At 33.2% G+C, this 19796-nt stretch overlaps 4 protein-coding genes across 6 annotated transcripts; 2 read left to right on the forward strand and 2 right to left on the reverse strand.

The window, feature by feature from the left end:
• Positions 1-79: 79 nt before the first annotated feature.
• On the forward strand, positions 80-5983 carry LOC105204117. The gene is made up of 5 exons (XM_039450568.1): positions 80-817; positions 3992-4198; positions 4708-4843; positions 5442-5686; positions 5754-5983. Exons 1-5 carry the CDS (start codon positions 538-540, stop codon positions 5906-5908), a joined length of 1023 nt encoding a protein of 340 aa, XP_039306502.1. The 5' UTR covers positions 80-537; the 3' UTR covers positions 5909-5983.
• A 628-nt stretch (positions 5984-6611) lies between these two features.
• On the reverse strand, positions 6612-12589 carry LOC105204025 (nitric oxide synthase-interacting protein homolog). Of its 3 annotated transcripts, none has more exons than XR_003268687.2 (6): positions 12222-12589; positions 11764-11875; positions 11263-11657; positions 11076-11184; positions 10856-10985; positions 6612-7273 (listed from the first exon to the last, which is right to left on the reverse strand). XR_003268687.2 is itself a non-coding variant. In XM_011173019.3 (5 exons), exons 1-5 carry the CDS (start codon positions 12395-12397, stop codon positions 10914-10916), a joined length of 864 nt encoding a protein of 287 aa, XP_011171321.1. In that variant the 5' UTR covers positions 12398-12589; the 3' UTR covers positions 10595-10913. The 3 variants fall into 3 exon arrangements, 1 of the variants encoding a protein (XP_011171321.1); XR_851194.3 differs by having other exon boundaries at positions 6612-7276; XM_011173019.3 differs by lacking the exon at positions 6612-7273 and having other exon boundaries at positions 10595-10985.
• A 1781-nt stretch (positions 12590-14370) lies between these two features.
• Positions 14371-15704, reverse strand: LOC105204026 (protein SREK1IP1). Its single transcript, XM_039450575.1, has one exon. The coding sequence runs from the start codon at positions 15143-15145 to the stop codon at positions 14636-14638; it is 510 nt and encodes a 169-aa protein (XP_039306509.1). The 5' UTR covers positions 15146-15704; the 3' UTR covers positions 14371-14635.
• A 183-nt stretch (positions 15705-15887) lies between these two features.
• LOC105204027 (heat shock protein 83) lies at positions 15888-19391 on the forward strand. Its single transcript, XM_011173022.3, has 3 exons — positions 15888-16281; positions 16776-16894; positions 17266-19391. Exons 1-3 carry the CDS (start codon positions 16132-16134, stop codon positions 19166-19168), a joined length of 2172 nt encoding a protein of 723 aa, XP_011171324.1. The 5' UTR covers positions 15888-16131; the 3' UTR covers positions 19169-19391.
• The last annotated feature ends 405 nt before the right edge of the window (positions 19392-19796 follow it).

The raw sequence follows: 19796 nt of genomic DNA on the forward strand, positions 1-19796 counted from the left end.
TTCTGTGATACTTTAAACATAACATTAGTTTAGAAAAAGCTAAATGCTAAAATCATATCCCTGAACAAATTAACACTAATTTATTTCAAAAAATTGAATGTACTTGAAAAAGTGCGAGTTTATAAAAAATTCATTTTTTTTATTTTTCCTTGACTTATTGATATTTCAACATTATATTATCAGACTTCTACTCATAAAGAACTTTTAAATAATTCTTTTTGATAAACAATAAGTGAAAATTAAAGTGATAACAAGTAGAGGAGAAAAATACCATATTCGGTCTAAATGAATATAGCTATGAGATAAAACTTTTGATTAGTTTATCTATATAAAATATATAGATAAAATATTCAGGATATATAGATAAAATATATAGATAAACTAACATAATTGTAAGATATCTAGTGATAAACATACTGTCGGATATGACTGTACCCGGGATCGGTAACGATATACTGTGACTTGGTATCGATATTCGGTATTGCGCGCGGCGCGGTTACTATACCGGCTACTTGTTGGTTGCTTGAGATACGGACTATGGTCCATTTAACTACCAGTGCGCGCTGTTTCACTGGAAAGCCTAGTGCTGAATTTTTGCCCTTTCGTCCAAGATTTCGGCACGAACTCCCAGAGACGGTGCCAGTTCAGTGCAACATGCCTGCGTGGAACGCACGATTAGCAATTGCATTGCTAGTTTTGCTTTTTTCATCATCATCTAGCAATGATGAAGAAGAATTATTAGAAAATTCGCGGAAAATTCCAAAAATCAAAAATTTTCTTCAGATGGTGCATAATCTAACGGATAAAGTACATTTACGTAAGTACATTTGTATTCATTGTTTCTGCAGATTATATTGTATTACACATGAAGCAATAATATATTTTGTATAAATATAGTAGTATAAATTATATAAATATTGTAGTATCAATATCGTATAAATATTGTAGTATCAATACTATAAATAATTATACAGGGTGTCCCATTTTAAAAAACGCACTTTGATAATTCTTCAATGAAGCATTTTCAGTAAAAATGTTTCAGACAAAAGTTGCATGGTTTCGAAGGGAACATAAGATGGTGTTATTAATTTGACCTTGAATAGTTGCTTGAAGGTCACGTGAAGGTCACTTTTAATTTTTTAAATGGGACTGCTTACTTTTTATGACATATTCTTGTAGCTCATCTTGAGACCTTTCCAAAACACTACAAGAAAGTTTATTTTCGTTGAGTACTTTCCGAGTTGTGAGGCTTGAAAGCTACGGTGTACTGTAACTTTCAAGCGTCACAACTCGGAAAGTACTTAACAAAAATAAACTTTCTTGTAGTGTTTTGGAAAAATCTTGAAATAAACTACAAGAATATGCAATAAAAGTTACAATATTAGAGTATCGGTAGTTCCCTAATTAAAGGGTATCGGTACTTCTCTAACATTCTATATTTTTTATTGCATTTTCTTGTAGTCGATTTTGAGAGCTTTCCAAAACACTATAAATAAGTTTATTTTCGTTAAGGACTTTCCGAGTTATGACGCTTAAAAGTTACAGTACACCATAGCTTCAAACCTCACAACTCGGAAAATACTTAACAAAAATAAACTTTCTTGTAATGTTTTGGAAAGGTCTTGAGATAAGCTACAAGAATATGTAATAAAAAGTAGGATGTCCCATTTAAAAAATTGAAGGTGACACCTTCACGTGACTTTCAAGCAACTATTCAAGATCAAATTAAAGACACCATTTTATGACCCCCTTGAAACCATGCAACTTTTGTCTGAAACATTTTTACTAAAAATGCTTCATTGAAGAATTATCGAAGTGCGTTTTTTAAAATGGGATACCCTGTATTATTAATAATTGTATTGCAAATAATTGTATAAATATAGTATCAAATAATTATACTATTAATAATTGTAAACAAATAATTATATTATTAATAATTGTATTAGTAATTATATCCCATACAGCACAGAAAATTGCAGCAACATTGCAGCAATGTTGCAATGTTGCAGATTGCAATGCAATATTACGGAGACATTGCAGAAGCATAAATTAACAATATGCTTGCAACATCTCATGGCATATGCCAGTAATATTCCGGAAACATTGCAATATCATAATTTTTTAATAAAGTAATGGCAATAAAAAGGCAAAACAGAATATTCGCGTATAATAATATATTAATTTAACTCATCTACAATTATTCATCCGCATTTAGCAAACCAAAGTCGGGCGACGTTACTAAAATTTTCCGCTGAATCTCTACATTCCCTAACAGCACAACCGTCCATATGTCGACTGTAAGAGTCGATTCAGCCAAGTCAGGCTTTCAGAGTTGACTGCAAATCAACTTTGCATAGACGTCTGCAGACATCCTTCAAATGTTAACTCTAAGACGTCTAGAAAAAGGCATGCGATCCGGTGTGCATCATAGTATTGTTGAGAAACATAAGTATTCACATCAATACACGAAATAGGTCCATATATGAAGAAACCTCGATCTACATTTCAATGAACAAACAATATTTTTCAATTGTTTTTTTAATAAAATTTTTTTCATATTTAATTTAATTATTGTATTATATTGATATATATTTTCTAATTACATTCTTATTTCAACAAATAACAGAAAAATTATTCCAGATGCTATTCTGCATTTGTGAAATTAATACAAAAAAATTATAATTTTATATTTGTTTATATAAATACCGTACTTTATTTATACATATTTTATTTTTTCGATAACGTATATTGACTTGATGTACCAGTTATATACACATATCAGCAAAGTATTCACAGGTCATCATGAGGAATCAGTTCGCAGCGCAATCACGGAGGTCAAACAATGTTCATCGGAGTTGCGATTTGGACGGGTGACCGCTTGGAAATTTCCGAAAAAAAATTCCCGAGATTTATTTTGCGAAAAATATTTTTTTAAATATTACACAAATATTGTTTTGCTTATTAGAATTACGTGGTGTAATAATATTTATGTAAATATTTTGGAAAAATTCATAAAATTGCAATGTTGTTGGGATGTTTCAATGCAATATTTCAAAAAGCAGACATCTTAATGTTGCTGCTGTCTTCCAGCAATGTTGCAGCGATATTTCGCAATCAAAATGCAATATTACAATGTTTCAATGAAATCATTCTGCAATGTTCCTGTAATCTCTCTGTGCTATATGGAATTATTATTAATTAATATTATTATTGTCATTACTATTATTACTATTATTATTATTATTATTATTATTATTTTACTATTATTACTATTACTATCATTATTATTATTTTTATTTTTATTATAATATTACATTATAATTATTAATTATTTTTAATCTGATGGAATCTGTGCTACTTACCAATTAATTTTATTTTAAATTAAATTATTACAGTTCAAAAGTCATTTCCGCGTTGCAAGAACAACAGCCTACAAAATAATAGAGCTGTATGAATATTCCGGATTCCATCTGTCTGATTCTATACTCTTTAATTTTTCGTATAAAGTTAATTTAGCTGGATCAATTGATAGATTACATATTTCGTCACTGACTTTAAGTCAATAGTCAGTGCCATAATAAATTTATAAAACTAATAATATATCACAAAAAACTGTGAAAATAATGATGCGTGTTTAACTGGCAGTGCAAGAAACTCGCACTTTCGATGCACTTTAGGCAGTGCCGCTTGCAATCGGCGAGTTTCCAGTGCGCACTCAGTGCTACCCAGTGAAAAACGCTTTAATTGTTAACGAACGGTGGCGAGACACGCACGCATGCACGCTTTGTGATCAAGAGAAGAATGAAGACTTAAACTTTACAACGCTAACGATTTCATTTTATCCTTGCAAAAGCCTCCTATCTCGTCTCGTCTTCCCTTCGATAATTTACATGACTCCTGACAAAATATTTATAGTAATTTCCCATCTAATTGTCTACATAATATTCAAATGTTTCCTGGCAAAATGTCCTCAGACTCCTTTTTACTTCAGCGTTCGCCAAAGCAATGACCAAGTTGAAGTTCAAGTTACACCTAGTAACAGACGCAATGTCTACAATCAGTCCAAAGTGGTCCCAGAATGAACTGCGCAAAATCAACATCGACGTCACGAGTGTCATGAATTTCAAGAATCTGCGCGAAAAAGTGTCAACTATCTTCCTTCTGTCCGAAGTGTCATCCTTCGACATCTTCTGGGAAGGTGAGGTCTTATGTGTGAGAAGTTAGCTCTATACTGAATTTTGTATTTTTTTAATTATACTAAATTACGCGTTTTATAGTACTGCAAAAGCGAAAATAATAATTCAAATTATAAAATTTCAAAAATTGAATTTTTCCTAGTCCTACACTTATTCTTTTGTGTAATTCTCGAATTACAGTCAATTAAAAAAAAAATAAATTAATGCTTTGTTGTGTTATTGACACAATTTTTTTTGTTCAATTAAAAAAACTCAAATGATAAAAGTTGATAAAAAATAACAATAAATGATGTTTATATCAAATTTCTGTAAGTTGTGTTATCTATATTATTGTTTCTATATCAATGTGATCAGCACATAAAAAAATACCTCGTAAAGAAATAAATCGATAAGAAATTCTAGCAATTGACAAAAAGATATGAGTGCATATGTACATGAGCATCTCCTCCACTTGATTGTTGCTAATGTACTGATCGCAACTATTTAACTTGTTGTTTGTATATATGTATAGATGAAGAAGATACGATGATTATCATAATCACCGATGAAGAATTAGAGACCGCACTGAAGGATATAGCTACGAAGAATGGTTGGAATAATGTCTACGATCTATACATTTTGGTGCCTTATAATACATCAAAGAAAAGGTTGAATAGTAACTAGTTAAATGTTAAAAATTAAGTAATAAAGTATTAAAAAATTGATTTTAACTTATAATTAGTTAATTTCAAATGAGTTAATTTTTAACTTCATTATTTTTAAAACACATTCAAATTTAAATTTATTAACTTTGTTCCAAAGTCAACAACTTCCATCTATCTCTTTAAGCGCCAACTTTTCTTTCTAAATACAAAATTTTGAATATTAAAATATTAATTTAGAAGTTAATGCTACCATATTCTCACACAAATTTATTTTAAAAAATGAAGTGTAATTGAGAAAAAGTGCACGGTTAAGAAAAATTCTATTTTTTTAATTTTTCTTAAACTTATCGATATCTAAAGATTAAATTAGCAGATAATCTAATATTAAAGAGCTCTTAGAGAATTTTTTTTTCGAATAGACAATAAGTGAAAATTAAACTGATAACAAGTAAAGGAAAAAAAGTACCATATTCAGTCTAATCTAAATGAATCTTGTATATTTTTCTGTAACATAACGCTCTTTAGTTATACATTAAATAAGAATTAACAAAAACGATAGATCAATCAAAAGTTTTTATCTCATGGCCAATTTCACTTATAGGTCTATCGATAGCATTGAGAACGTTTCTTGCGAGGACATACTTCCCTTCACTGCTAAACGAGCAATGGGGGACAAGTGGATGTTCAAGTTACACCTGATTAATACATTGCGTCCCTATAACCGCCATAAAGTTCGTAAAATCAACATCGACATCAACGTCGTATTGAATCTCGCAAATCTGTACAAAAAACTACAAACTATCTTTCCAAAGCTGCAGGGCAGCAACTTCGATGTCGCCTGGAAAGGTGAGATCTTATATGTGTAAAGTTACATAAATGTATAATTATTCAACTTTTTTGTATTTATGTGTAGATAAAGAATCAGAAAAATCTACCAAAATTTACATTACCATAGCCACCAAAGAAGAACTAGCACTTGCATTGGAGGAGATGTATTGGAGAGCTAGAGAAAATAACAAGAATTTCTACGATCTGTACATTCTTTTTGATTATCCTGGAACCATATGACACAGCAAGAGGGGTAATCTAAATTAAAAAATTTAGTCTAATCAAAAAATTAAGTAATAAAGTATTAGAAATTAATAGCTTTTATCTTTCAATTAATTAATTTCAAATGATTCAATTTTTAAATTCAATCACTATTTTTCAAATAAATTTGAATTCAAACTTATTAACTTTATTCCTAAATCAACAATTTTTTCCTTCTCTCGAAACGTGTTCTTTTTTGTCATATCTCGAATATTAAAACAATAGTTTAGAAAAAGCTTAATACTAACATCATATCCCCGAACAAATTAGCATTAATTTACTTTAAAAAATTGAATGTACTTGAAAAAGTGCGAGTAACTTTACGAAAAATTCATCTTTTAAACTTTTCCTTGACTTATTGATATCTCAAGATTGTATTATCGGACATTACTCATAAAGAACTTTAATATCTATTTCTAGCAACGCAGATTAACTTTAATTTTAGTTTAACTTACTCTTTATCTTTTTTTAGTTCTAAAAATTGGAAAAAGATAAAGAGCAAGTAAACTGAGATTAAAGTTAATCTGCGTTGATAGAAATAGGCATTTAACAAAATGTTTTCTGATAAACAATAAGTGAAAATTAGACTAATTAGTTCGATCTCTGAAATCGTTTCAACTGTAACGACACGTGAATTTTGGTTTTTATAACGATCGTATGGAAAAAGTATTCGCACTTGCTATTTTTTATTCGGTCTTGCTATTGTATTCGAGCGCGCGAGATGAGTCGCGTTTAGCGTGGACTACGGTCCTCTTGATGTTACAGACGCTTCGAAGCATTTGTAGCTTGTCAAATGGATCGCAGCCGCAGTACGCGCAGTCTCGACGTACGCGCACGCCGATATTGAAAAATTAGCACGAATTGCACATGCGCGCCGTGATAGCGCAAAGCAAATATTATTACTCCGGCGCTTGTTCATCCTGGTTCACCCATCTACCCTTCGGTCGAGTAATGGAAGTCGATTATTCGCGAAGAATATATCCGATGCATCGTTACAACTCCAACGTTCGCTGAGCTAAAGCAACGAATACGATGACCTGCGACGGAGCAAACACTTCAATATAAGATTTTGTAAGACTCTTATGATTGGTTTATACATTCAGATCTTGCAGGAATTAAGGACGAGAAGCAATCATATTGTATTTTACAACAGTTGAAAAGCTGCTTTTTCTGTTGAACGCAGTTTCGACTTGAAAAGTTCCAATTACACTTAATAGACAAGGATCAATGGACCGTCAGGGAAGTACCCATAGTCCACCTTTTCTTCAGTATAAGCACTTTCGAGAGTCTGTGCCGAAAACTGCAAACTATCTTTCCATGTCTGCAGCGCAAGAACTTCGATATCTTCTGGAAAAGTGAGGTCTTATGTGTGTAAAGTTAGTTTTACACTAAATTTTGTATTTTTTTAATCGAGTTGAATTACACGTTTATATAATATCGCAAAAGCGAAGACAATAATTCAAATTATAAGAAAATTTCAAAAATTGAATTTTTTCTATCACATTTTTCCTGCATTTTTTCTCAATTGCGCTCAATTAAAAGACAAACAAATTAGTGTTTCATTGTGCCATTAATACAATTTTATTTTTTTATTCAATTAAAAAAAATAATAAATGGTATAAAATTGGCAAGAAATAACAATAATTTGATATTTCTATCAAATCTGTGCAAGTTGTGTTATCTATATCATTGTATCTATCATTCTGTTTACAACACGTCACCATTAATTGGGTTTAGTAACATCCGTAGTTATAAAATTGACCAATTACAGTCATTCCATTCTGTACAGGATTTTTTATAATTAGTCAATTTTATAACATCAATGTTATAATTCCAGCGTAAATCAGACCGTGTAAACGTAATCAATGGCCGGTATTCATGATCAATTCTCATTTCAAGATGGTCTTAAGTAATGTCTTAAAATGTTAATAAGGCTCTCCGATTCGTGGATGACATCTTAAGGTGATACTTAAGACTTCTTAAATATACGAATCGACTATGAATACCGGACAACGTGACATCAGCAAATAAAAAATTTTAATAATTTGTGAATCAATAGAAATCATGGAATTTGATAAAAATCTCCGAGTGTACAGTCGGTTAATAAAAAGTTGCAACAGGTGGCTACTTTCTTTTTTTTTGGAATGCAGAAAAATTTTGATAATGCGAACCACCATCTTTGAATGCATCTAGTAAGCGATTAGAATAGCTGTCGAAATAAGAGCAAGTTTTTTAATTCATCGATTGATCAATCGCATTATGCGCAAATGCAACTTTATACTTTTGTAGAAACTGCATTTGCGCATAACGCGACTGATCAATCGATGAATTAAAAAACTCTAATACCAACGTAAATTATACAATGTAAAACGGAGAAATATGTATATTCAAAAAAAATTATCGACAAAAAGTATTGCTATCTTTTATTGACCAATCGTTATGCCCGTATCAGACTAGAAATTGAGATTTAGATTGGATTGGAATTTAATCAATCCGAAGAAAGAAAACCAACCTCAAGTTCAGTTAACCTTGCTTTAATTGGTCAAATTTCAATTCAATTGCAATCTCAACATCTAGTTTGATTACAACTTTACATGCTTTCTCTGTGTGCACATCCTCTCTTGTTAAAAGATGTGTTGATAATGGATTTGATAATGGATGTGTTGATAATGGACTGATTGCAACTATTCAACTTGTTTTTTGTATTTATGTGTAGATGAAAAAGGTGAATGTGTTCCCATATGCAACAACCACGAATTACAGACAGCATTATATTATATGTATGAAGCTGATGAAAAAAAGGGACATCCAGTAAATAGTGTTTTCCATCTATACATTCGGTCGTCAAAATAAGACGTGATACAGAAATAGCCAGGATTGGGTAGTCACTAGTTACCAAGTTAAAAATTAAATAATAACTCTTAACTTACAACTAGTTAGTTTCAAATGAGCTAATTTTTAACTTCAACCAGTTTCTTTCTTGATTCTTTGTTATTCTATAGAAACTTAATTCACAAATAAAATATTAAATTTATTTAATAATTTGTATTGTAATTATTTTGTTGTAATCCAATTTTTAAAAATATAACGTATTAATTTAAGACAAATAAGGTTTTTCAAAATTAATTTTTAATCTAACTTAATTTAATCTTAATGCACTGCATTTAAATTAAATGAGATTAAAGTTAATCTACAATAGTAGAAATAAACATTAGTGAATTCATAAATCTGAATTTAATATGTGGATACATACACATTTAAACACCGTATACGATCATAACAATGTTTTTGAGAAGACATTAAATATTTAAGGAAAAAGAAGAGAAAAGAACAAAAGTAAAATAATTTAACATAATTTAACCCTTAAACACACCGATCCTGTAAAATACGGAAACACATTTTTGGGTCTGGGAGACTTTTTCAACTTTGAGAAGCTATATCTTTGATTACAATCAATATTTTTCTACGATTTTTTTTTAAACAAAAGTTCAAAATCTCAGGAGTGTGACTGCACAATCGGCATTGGCGAAAAATAATTTATTGTGAAGTTATAAAAGGAAAACCATTAAGCAAAAATGAGAAATTAGTCAAAAATCCACTTTTCCTTCAAAAAATCATATCTTCGCAACAAAAAACATTTAAGGACTTTCAAATATGGCGTTTTAAAGCTGAAGAGTCACACTTTCAAAATAAAATTTGGCAAAGTCATTCTTTTTAAAAAGTATAATTATGTAACATGGAGAATATGAGGTATTTTTGGGCATCTAAAAATCTACTTTAAAAAAAAAAATCATATCTTTGCAACAAAAAACTTTGAAGAACTTTACAATACGGCGTTTTAAAGCTAAAGATTCATACTTTCAAAAAAAAATTATATCATTGTCATTTCTATTAAAAAATGTACTTATGTAACAAGGCAAATATGAGGTATTTTTGATTAAATCGTGACTAAAATTGAAAATTGATGTGTTTCATGATACATTTCGGAAAAACTGCCTTTTCTACAGCATTTTATAGTATTCCAACTTTAAACAAAGTATATGCGAGTAACATTCGCAAAACGACCTGTTCGAACGTATTTTGTCCAGCTTTTTTATGCAAAATACTCACAAAAAGTTTCAGTTACACACTATATGGGTCGCATTGACCCTAACAAAACTTTGCTGCCGTGCCATTCAAATTCTAGTTGACCAAAAAAGTTGATCAACCATATCAATCGAAAGAGATTTCAAACTTTTTTTACGTCTTGGTCCGAACCTTCTATCTCATTCCGTCTTCACATAGCAAGCGTTAAAAACTTCATATGGGGTCTCTCAGACCCACTTACGTGTTTAAGGGTTAAGAAACAATAAAAATTGGACTTATGTATGTGTTTGATGAAGATGGAGCAGACTAGCGAAAACTTAATTTCGTGTTTTGTTCATCTCGTAATTAAAAAAAAGAAGACTTCAGATCAGACATGATATAAATTCTTATCTTGTACTATTTTCTTTTTATTCTTTACATTTTTTCTCCCTTTATCCTTTAAATTCTTATTTACTTTCTGTTTCTTAAATTCTTTTTCCTTTATTTGTTAAATTTTTCTCTGTACACAAAACCTTTCTCTGTACACAAAAATTTAAATAGGAATTTTTTTGCCTCTAAATGCTATTCTATTTTACAAAATTTTAATTTTTCATATATACAGGGATTTATGTAAACTGAATTTAGATCCTTTAGTCGATAAAAATCATACACACACGTATGCATATACAGCTCTTTTCTTATACTTTTGTAAATATATTTCATTTATGTTAATTTCTACGAACAAAACTGTGATACATCACATCATGTATAGAAACATCAATTCATTTAAATTTGTTTTATTAAAAATTTATAAATTAAGTATGTGTGAACACTTAACTATATTTATATTAAAATATGTACCTTGTTAAGTTAAATCATCTATATACAATCAAGCAACGAAAAGTATGTATGTAGTTCTTCACGCCTGCAACACTGGCCTTTCGTGCTTGCCCTCTAATGAGTCATTAACAAATGCATAACCAGTGCCACCCTGTAAAATAAGAAAAATTATTTCATTAGTATTAATTTGATTCTCTGTGCCGATTATTCCTATTGTTTTTATTGCATCTATATCACTTACTCTTTGTAGAGGAATAATATCAGACGGCGTCAATTTCGAATTATCTAAAGGGTTGATCCAATCCTTTTTTATCAACTTTTCTACACACTCTATTGTGACCACGTCGCCGCTATAAGAAGATATTGCAAAACAATTAAACAACAAAATCAGTATTCATAATTCAAATAGAATTATATATCTCTCTTACGTTGTTTTTATCACTGCGCAAGGGACACTATTGCCCAAGACATCGTGCGTAATTGGACACATGTATCGCGCCTGTTTGACGATAAGCGATCTCTTGTCATCTGGATCCTTAACCACTGTGAATTTTATTGGAATCAGATCCTTTACTTTCAATGGCTTTCCACTGACAGGACAATAAATAGTCTTGTCAGGCTTCTGTAAGGAAACTTCCTTTGCTCCTGGTGTCTTCGAGGGTATCCAGAAACTTGGTAACATCTTATCCTTGCCATTCTTCATATTAGACACTGAATCTCCATCAGATGTACTAGGAGTGCTCGACACAATAGTTTTCTCACCCTTCAGAAAATTCTGCAGCTTCTTCAGCTCTTCATTGGCTGTTTGTTCTTGCGATTGTTCCTATAATAAATGTGGCATTGTAAATATATTGACAATTCAAACCTCGTGACATTTTTAATGATATCTATAAAACTCGCTTATAAGCTTGATTATAATCTAGCCTAACCTCTTCCTTTTGCTTTTGCTTCTCATATTCCTTCAATTTCCTTGCGTATTCCTTTTTCTTCGTCAAGATGTATTCCAATATTGCCTCTTTGTCAAATAGATAGCCATCCTTCCTATAACAGTAGGTTGTCAATTGTAAGTAGAGTATGTATTCATGTGTAAATATAATTATTGACCTATCGCAAAATCATAAGCAACAGGAACAGAAAATAACATAAGCAGATTTCAACCTAAAAAAAAATCATTTAGCAATGTACACTACAAATACAAGAACGTGAAACAATAGGAATACATTTTTGACGTGCTGGATTCTTATTCTTTCTTGTTTGTACCTGACTACAGTGATTTAATCGACCTCTTTTGAGGTTAGGCTAGGTTACATTTCTTGGTTTCTGTTTTCGTTATCTGCGCTTTTCATTGTGCATTAGGGTAAACGGTCACACAATGCACGATACGTACGTTATCACTGGATTCCTGCAGGGCTGCAGAGTCAAGCAACAGCAGTCGAAATCCTTGACGGAGTCCTTGCCTACCCTCTGTGTGTTCGTACCATAACCTGACGCCGCGGCGTCCTTCTTCTTCTCGTGGTACGTGTACACAGCACCTGCGGTGCAATTCCTCGCGTGTCGTGTCATCGCGATCAAAAAATCACGAAACGATCTTTATCCCTAAAAAAATATTACTCGTTCTCTTCTGCCTTCGTGTGAGTTGACGGTAAATGCGTTCAGTAATTCTTTCTCAAACTTCCACGTAGTCGGCCATTTTGACGCACTTGCGAAATCGACGCGTGCGGCAGCCAATCGCCAATCGATGCACTGAATTGGTAGCATGACCGACAGCTGTTGAAATTTCCCTCGTTTTTTGTATCGTCATTTTCGAATAGGTTAGGAGATCGTTTTAGAGTTTAGGCATTTACGCGATTATAAAAATGTAAATAATCTACATTATATGTATATATACAAATTATACGTGTCATCTATGCATAAACATGTACATTTATATTCCATGTACATTTTAATATAATTTATGTAAATAATCTATAATATCGAAGATTCACATTTCGTCTAGAATAGTAAAAATATTTTACGTTTTTTGAACTTTAATATTACATATTTTTATTTTAAACACTAAATCTTAATCATTCTTAATCATTGATATATTTTAATTACTTTCTTATATTGTTATCCAATTTATAATTCACATTGTCTATATGAAAGATTCATGTTAATACAGTGTAAACTATAATAATCTATAATAATGTAGAGGTAATTTTGAAACACAACCTTGACTGAATATAGCGTTTGCTTTTAAAAATCTACAATTAAGATTTCTAGATTCTCTTCTATAAAATTCTATAGAATGCAATGAATGTTGGTACAAGCGTCTTTAAAGTTGCATCAGATAGTAGACATCTATAGATCAAGTAGCTACTGCATCTATTATAAGTAGATGCTTTACATAATTTCTGCTTTTGTTATCATTATTTTTAAATAGATCAGGAAATTTTAATGTAATCACTCTAATTTTAGAAATTTACAAGTAATATTTCCTTTAGAATAGCATAGAATACAATAGAAAAAACGATTGAAGCAAGTTCAATTTGCATCATAAATATTGCAATTATGTTGAAAAAAAAAACTGATGAGTGTTTCAATAAACTGGTTATTATATCAGTAATTGATGATATTTTATTAATTACCAGAATAGTAAGTATATTATCAATAGGTCTGTTCGAGTTGCTTGAAATCCCCAAAAATTTTTACACTCGAGATGAGATAAATATATATTCGATCTTAAGAGAGAGACGACAAAGAAATTAATTCAAAAAGGGCAGCAACACGAACAGGCCTCATTACTAATATAATAATCAGTTTATTGAAACACTATCATTCTTTTCTTAAAGGATTTTTGTTTTGCTTACTTTTAAATAAATACAAACTATTAATTGAAAATAGTCTGAGAGGTTTTCTTACATAAATGATCATCTGGAGCAATTTCTACACCATAATTAAAAATCACTATTATTAATTATACATTGTGAGTTATTGATTGTTCTACAAATTTAGATTCTAGCTTGTTATATATAGATGTACAAATTAACACTACCTAAACAGTAGTGTTCTAAAAATATTTTTAGAACATTTGAGGACTTAAATTAGTATTTTTAAAAATAGTTTTCAAATGTTTTAAAATATTTTTAAAAATATTGTTGCTTGAGTAAATTAATAATTTTCTAAAACAAAAATAAAGAAAAATATAAAAAATTTTCAATCATTAAAGAAGACTATTATGACTCAACCTTATTTTCTCATTGGAATGTAAAATCTTAAATGCATTGGAATCATCCTAGAAAGATGACTGTTGCTGAATTAACATCCTAATCAACAATATTTTAAAATATTTTTTAAATATTTAAAAAACATAATAAAGATTAAATGTTTAAAAAAACATTTGAAAATCTAAAAATAAGTAATCTTTAAGAAAAACGATTCAGCAAACACCTTTAATTTGTACATTTAAATGTAGTTATGCTAAAGATCAGATTAAACATAAAGAAACTAAAATAAGAAAATTTAATGATAAGACTTTTGAGAGATTTTTTCAGCAGTTTTCACAGCATGTTTTCACAGTTTTTGCAAACCGAGATTCTTTATTAGGGACATCACAGTTCAGTACAAATAAAAAATATATTTTTATTTACAAATTCGAATCCGCGAATACAGCAAGATTATGTTCTTTCGTCAAAATAGAAAATAAAACAAAAGATCGGCAGAACACGCGAACACGATTACGAAAACGTCAGTCACGCATCGTTCAATATTCAACGGTAGAAGGAACTGGAACGGACCGCGAACTTCCGCTGAATGAGCAATTCATTTTCTTTCCCTGCAGCCGTCGTACCTGGATGATCCACCGTCCTCTCGCTTGTGCTTCTTGTGTTTCTTGCGTTTAGAGCTCTTTTTCTTCTTCTTCTTTTCTTTCCTGCGTTTCCTCTCCTCCTCACTGGACGACGACGACGACGACGACGATGACGATGACGATGATGAGGACGATGATGATGATTCAGATTCGGACTCGCTGCTCTCCGAACTCTCGCGTTTCCTCTTGCGCTTCTTCTTGGCCTTCTCCCGACGCTTTTTCTTCGCCTCTCGCAGCTTCTTTCGTAGCTCGCGCTCACGCAACTCCGTTAACGGCGTGACGTAATTCTCATCGCTGTCCGAGCTCGTGCTACTCACGTCCAGCACGATTTCCTTGTTGGGATCGATCTTGATGAAGTTGCGGCACTGATAGGTTAAGTGCCCGGCGTACCCGCACTTTTTGCAAGCCGGTCGCACCTGCTCCTTGCTCTGGGGTATCAACCGCGACAGGACGCCGGGATCCATGGTTCTACGATGAAAAGAGAGCGAGCACACCAATGCTTCGCGAATAGACTAGCTCACGACCCCGAGACTGGACACGGCGGAGACGATGCCGACCGCGCCGATCCTCGATAAGCAACTCCAAGTGATAAATCCGAGTATTTCTAGCGATAAATCTTCGAAAGCAGAATCCCAATTTATAAATTAATATACATATTATAGGAAAGCATTGTGAGAGTCATTTCCACACCCACGTTTATACGATAATCTCCAAAAAAATTACTGAACACATTCTAGAAAATTGAGAAAACCGTTGAAGATTTTTTTTTCTCTTTCTACTCGTTTAAAATCATCCCTGGGCACGCTGGGCAGAAGGGCCTGGAAGGGCCTAACGTTCGTAAAAGCGTGGTCGATTGTGTCGCACGTGCGTGTAGCATGTACACACACGTGCGCGCGCGCGCGCGCGTTTGCCATACAATTACATATGCTCCCTAATACTCCCGTCGCGTCTATTTGGAAAACCGCGTTGCGAGCTATCGCGATGGTTCTAGACCGTTGTAGAATGTCGGCACTTCCTGTACGGTGCGAGTCACGCGAACGTCAGATGACCGCCCGGGACAAACGGACGCGTCATGCTCGTGAATTCGCATGCCTTTCAGCGTACAAAATTCACCGGATGATTTTTCCTCGCTGCCACGGTGCGCTATGGCACGCAGGATCGCGCAATTACCCGTCCACGAGGATGCAGCTTGATAGAATGTTCTAGAAGCCGGGTGGGCTTCCGCCGTCGGCGCCTTCTAGAATATTCGGCGCGTCGATAAAAGTCGACGCCGCGCGCCACGAGTGTTCAATCGTCGCTGTGATCGCGTGCTGTACAGGTCGTCGTTGCTGCTCGATTCCCGATTTCTTGCGTTATTAGCGCGTAGATTCGGTGTGCTCTTGGTGCATTCGAGGTGTGGCCCTGCGTTTCTCATCCGCATTTCAGTCTTCGAATTTGATTCTGTGAGAAAATGCCCGAAGACGTGAGCATGGCGGATTCCGGCGAGGTGGAGACCTTCGCCTTCCAGGCCGAGATCGCTCAGTTGATGAGCTTGATCATCAACACTTTCTACTCGAACAAAGAAATTTTCATCCGAGAATTGATCTCCAATTCATCCGATGTGAGTAACCTGCCTTGATTTGTTGAAAAAATCCGGCCACGCCGTCGTACATTCGCGTCCCACATTCGCGACATTGCCGTTGATTTTGTTCAAAATTATTCGATCGATTCCCACGTGAAATAGCCTCTCAATTTTAATTCAATACTTTTTGATACATTTTACGTTCTATTAGATTTTATAAAATTTTTTTTATGTCGCATTTATATGTGGTGACGCTCCCAAATGTTTCTTTGTTTCGATTCATAGATTTAGAAACTGTAGTTAAAATTTGTTTATAATATCGTTCTTGAATTTTCCTGTTTAATGATTCATAGATTTCGAAATATTGCAATTAGAATTTGTATATGAATAAATTTGTTCTCGAATTTTTCTCTATTACAATCTGCAATTTCTGAAATTGTAATTAAAGATTATTGTGTAAATTTGAATACATGATTAAAAAAATAAATTTTTGTTAATAGTATAATATTAAATCTTTCATGAATTCTATTTAGGCATTGGACAAAATTCGATATGAATCTCTTACGGAGCCAAGCAAGTTGGACACTTGCAAGGAGTTGTTCATTAAGATTGTCCCAAACAAGAACGACCGCACCTTGACTATTCTCGATTCGTAAGTATTGAACTTTTTTAAAAATATACACATGGAAAACAGATTGTTGTATTAACAGCATAGTATTAATGAAATAAATGTACTGTGCTCTTATTCTAATAAAATCTCATTTTAATTTTTAATATATTTATTTTATTAACATTTATCTTATTAAAATAATAAAATTGTCTTGTCAACTGTTGTCTTAAAAAACATGTCTTAAAAATATTACTTTTGTAAGACAAAAGCTAATGGTTTAATACAAAATAATCTTCCATATAAACTCTCGTTGACTCTCCTTGCTGTAACGTTAATATAGTTATACATATTGATATGAATATATGTACTGATATAGCACTTGTCTTTAAATTAAATTTTCTTTACCTTTACAGTGGCATTGGCATGACCAAAGCTGATCTTGTAAATAACCTGGGTACCATTGCCAAGTCTGGTACGAAGGCATTCATGGAAGCTCTGCAGGCAGGCGCTGATATCTCCATGATTGGACAGTTTGGTGTGGGTTTCTACTCTGCATATCTTGTAGCTGATAAAGTCAGTGTCATCTCCAAGCACAATGACGATGAGCAGTACCTGTGGGAGTCTTCCGCTGGCGGTTCATTCACAGTTCGCCCCGACGATGGCGAACCGATTGGACGAGGTACTAAGATCATCCTGCACATTAAGGAGGATCAGACGGAATATCTGGAGGAGTCAAAAATTAAAGAAATTGTGAAGAAGCACTCTCAGTTTATTGGCTATCCCATCAAGCTCGTCGTCGAGAAGGAGCGCGACAAGGAGCTCAGCGAGGATGAGGAGGAGGAACCTGCGAAGGAGGGAGAGAAACCAGAGGATGAGAAACCAAAAATTGAGGATGTAGGCGAAGATGAAGATGAAGATAAGCCCAAGGATGAAAAGAAAAAGAAGAAGAAGACCATCAAAGAGAAATATACTGAAGATGAGGAGTTGAACAAGACAAAACCGATTTGGACGAGAAATCCAGATGATATCACACAAGAGGAGTACGGCGAATTCTACAAGAGCTTGACCAATGATTGGGAAGATCATTTGGCTGTGAAACATTTCTCTGTGGAGGGACAGTTGGAATTCAGAGCACTGCTATTCATCCCGCGTCGCGCGCCTTTCGACTTGTTCGAAAATAAGAAGAGGAAGAATAACATAAAATTATACGTGCGCCGTGTCTTCATTATGGATAACTGCGAAGATCTGATTCCGGAATATCTAAACTTCATCAAGGGCGTCGTGGACAGCGAAGATCTGCCTCTCAACATCTCTCGTGAGATGCTGCAACAGAATAAGATTCTCAAAGTCATCAGGAAGAATCTTGTCAAGAAGTGTCTGGAGCTCTTCGAGGAACTGTCGGAAGACAAAGAGAACTACAAGAAGTGCTATGAGCAATTCAGCAAGAATCTGAAATTGGGTATCCACGAGGACAGCCAGAACAGAAAGAAACTTTCAGAACTACTGCGATACCACACTTCTGCATCTGGAGATGAGATGTGTTCACTCAAGGACTATGTTGGTAGAATGAAGGAGAGCCAGAAACATGTCTACTATATCACTGGCGAAAGCAGGGAGCAGGTAGCCAACAGTTCATTTGTAGAGCGCGTGAAGAAGCGCGGTTTCGAGGTTGTATACATGACAGAGCCCATCGATGAATATGTCGTCCAGCAGCTGAAGGAATTCGACGGCAAGCAGCTAGTGTCTGTCACGAAGGAAGGTCTGGAATTGCCAGAGGATGAGGATGAGAAGAAGAAACGCGAGGAGGACAAAGCCAAATTTGAAAATCTCTGCAAAGTCATGAAAGATATCTTAGACAAGAAGGTGGAGAAAGTCGTGGTATCCAACAGGCTGGTCGACTCTCCTTGCTGTATCGTCACGTCACAGTATGGCTGGACGGCGAACATGGAGAGAATCATGAAGGCTCAGGCTCTCCGTGACACATCGACCATGGGATACATGGCTGCAAAGAAACATCTCGAAATCAATCCTGATCATCCCATCATGGAGAACTTGAGACAAAAGGCTGAGGCAGACAAACACGACAAATCTGTCAAGGATCTAGTCATGCTTCTCTTCGAGACTGCCCTCTTGTCGTCCGGTTTTGCGCTAGAGGACCCACAGGTACATGCGTCTAGAATCTACAGAATGATCAAGCTCGGCCTGGGCTTCGACGACGAGGAAACGTCGAATCCTGAGGACGAAAAGATGGACATGGAAGTACCGACGTTGGACGGTGATTCGGAAGAGGCGTCAAGAATGGAGGAAGTAGATTAAGCTTCGAAGTTGATTATTTTTAGACTATTTTTTTTTGTTCTCAGTGCCGACAGAATTAGGTATTTAATGTCATTCATTACATATGTAATTTCACCTTTCATTAATAGTTTTTTATACTTTTACGTGTTATGTTCACACATCATTCCATCACATACCTTAAATTAATAGTAGGATGAAGATGTAAACATATTGTGCGTAATAAAATAAAAGGAATCGTATTTAATTTCTTTGTACTAATTTTTAATCTCTAGAAATTATAATTCTGTAATGATTTAAGAATGCTTAAGATAATATTTGAATGTTTATTATCTCGATTTATCTTTCTAAAATTATATTTAAACTTTTCATATTGATATTGTAAATATCTACATATTAATCGTTTCTTTTTCAATATTATAATTTAACTTTTAAAAAATTGTCAAATTTTTGTGTACAAAAAATAATTGAGAGCTTTCATCTTTTTTTAAAACTTTTTACATTTATAAATTTTAAAATGTCTTGAGATTTTTCACTTTATAACTTAAAAATATTTTCTAAATTCTGAAAAAATTTAAAATATTTTTTAAAAATTAGGTTATGAGAATCTTAAGATATTTCAAAATTTATGGAAAAGAAAACTATTTGTTCT

Source organism: Solenopsis invicta, chromosome 6 (assembly GCF_016802725.1).
Source record: "Solenopsis invicta isolate M01_SB chromosome 6, UNIL_Sinv_3.0, whole genome shotgun sequence".
NCBI lineage: Eukaryota > Metazoa > Arthropoda > Insecta > Hymenoptera > Formicidae > Solenopsis > Solenopsis invicta.

What these genes read in the sequence shown, in the direction of transcription:
- LOC105204117 (XM_039450568.1), top strand. Translation starts at nt 538, where the DNA reads ATGGTCCATTTAACTACCAGTGCGCGCTGTTTCACTGGAAAGCCTAGT. An exon ending in AACGGATAAAGTACATTTAC is followed by an intron (nt 818 to 3,991) that starts GTAAGTACATTT and finishes TTTTTACTTCAG; the next exon opens with CGTTCGCCAAAGCAATGACC. An exon ending in CTTCGATGTCGCCTGGAAAG is followed by an intron (nt 5,687 to 5,753) that starts GTGAGATCTTAT and finishes ATTTATGTGTAG; the next exon opens with ATAAAGAATCAGAAAAATCT.
- LOC105204025 (XM_011173019.3), bottom strand. Translation starts at nt 12,397, where the DNA reads ATGACACGACACGCGAGGAATTGCACCGCAGGTGCTGTGTACACGTAC. An exon ending in TGCAGGAATCCAGTGATAAC is followed by an intron (nt 11,876 to 12,221) that starts GTACGTATCGTG and finishes CTACTGTTATAG; the next exon opens with GAAGGATGGCTATCTATTTG. An exon ending in AGCAAAAGCAAAAGGAAGAG is followed by an intron (nt 11,658 to 11,763) that starts GTTAGGCTAGAT and finishes CATTTATTATAG; the next exon opens with GAACAATCGCAAGAACAAAC.
- LOC105204026 (XM_039450575.1), bottom strand. Translation starts at nt 15,145, where the DNA reads ATGGATCCCGGCGTCCTGTCGCGGTTGATACCCCAGAGCAAGGAGCAG.
- LOC105204027 (XM_011173022.3), top strand. Translation starts at nt 16,132, where the DNA reads ATGCCCGAAGACGTGAGCATGGCGGATTCCGGCGAGGTGGAGACCTTC. An exon ending in TGATCTCCAATTCATCCGAT is followed by an intron (nt 16,282 to 16,775) that starts GTGAGTAACCTG and finishes AATTCTATTTAG; the next exon opens with GCATTGGACAAAATTCGATA. An exon ending in ACCTTGACTATTCTCGATTC is followed by an intron (nt 16,895 to 17,265) that starts GTAAGTATTGAA and finishes TTACCTTTACAG; the next exon opens with TGGCATTGGCATGACCAAAG.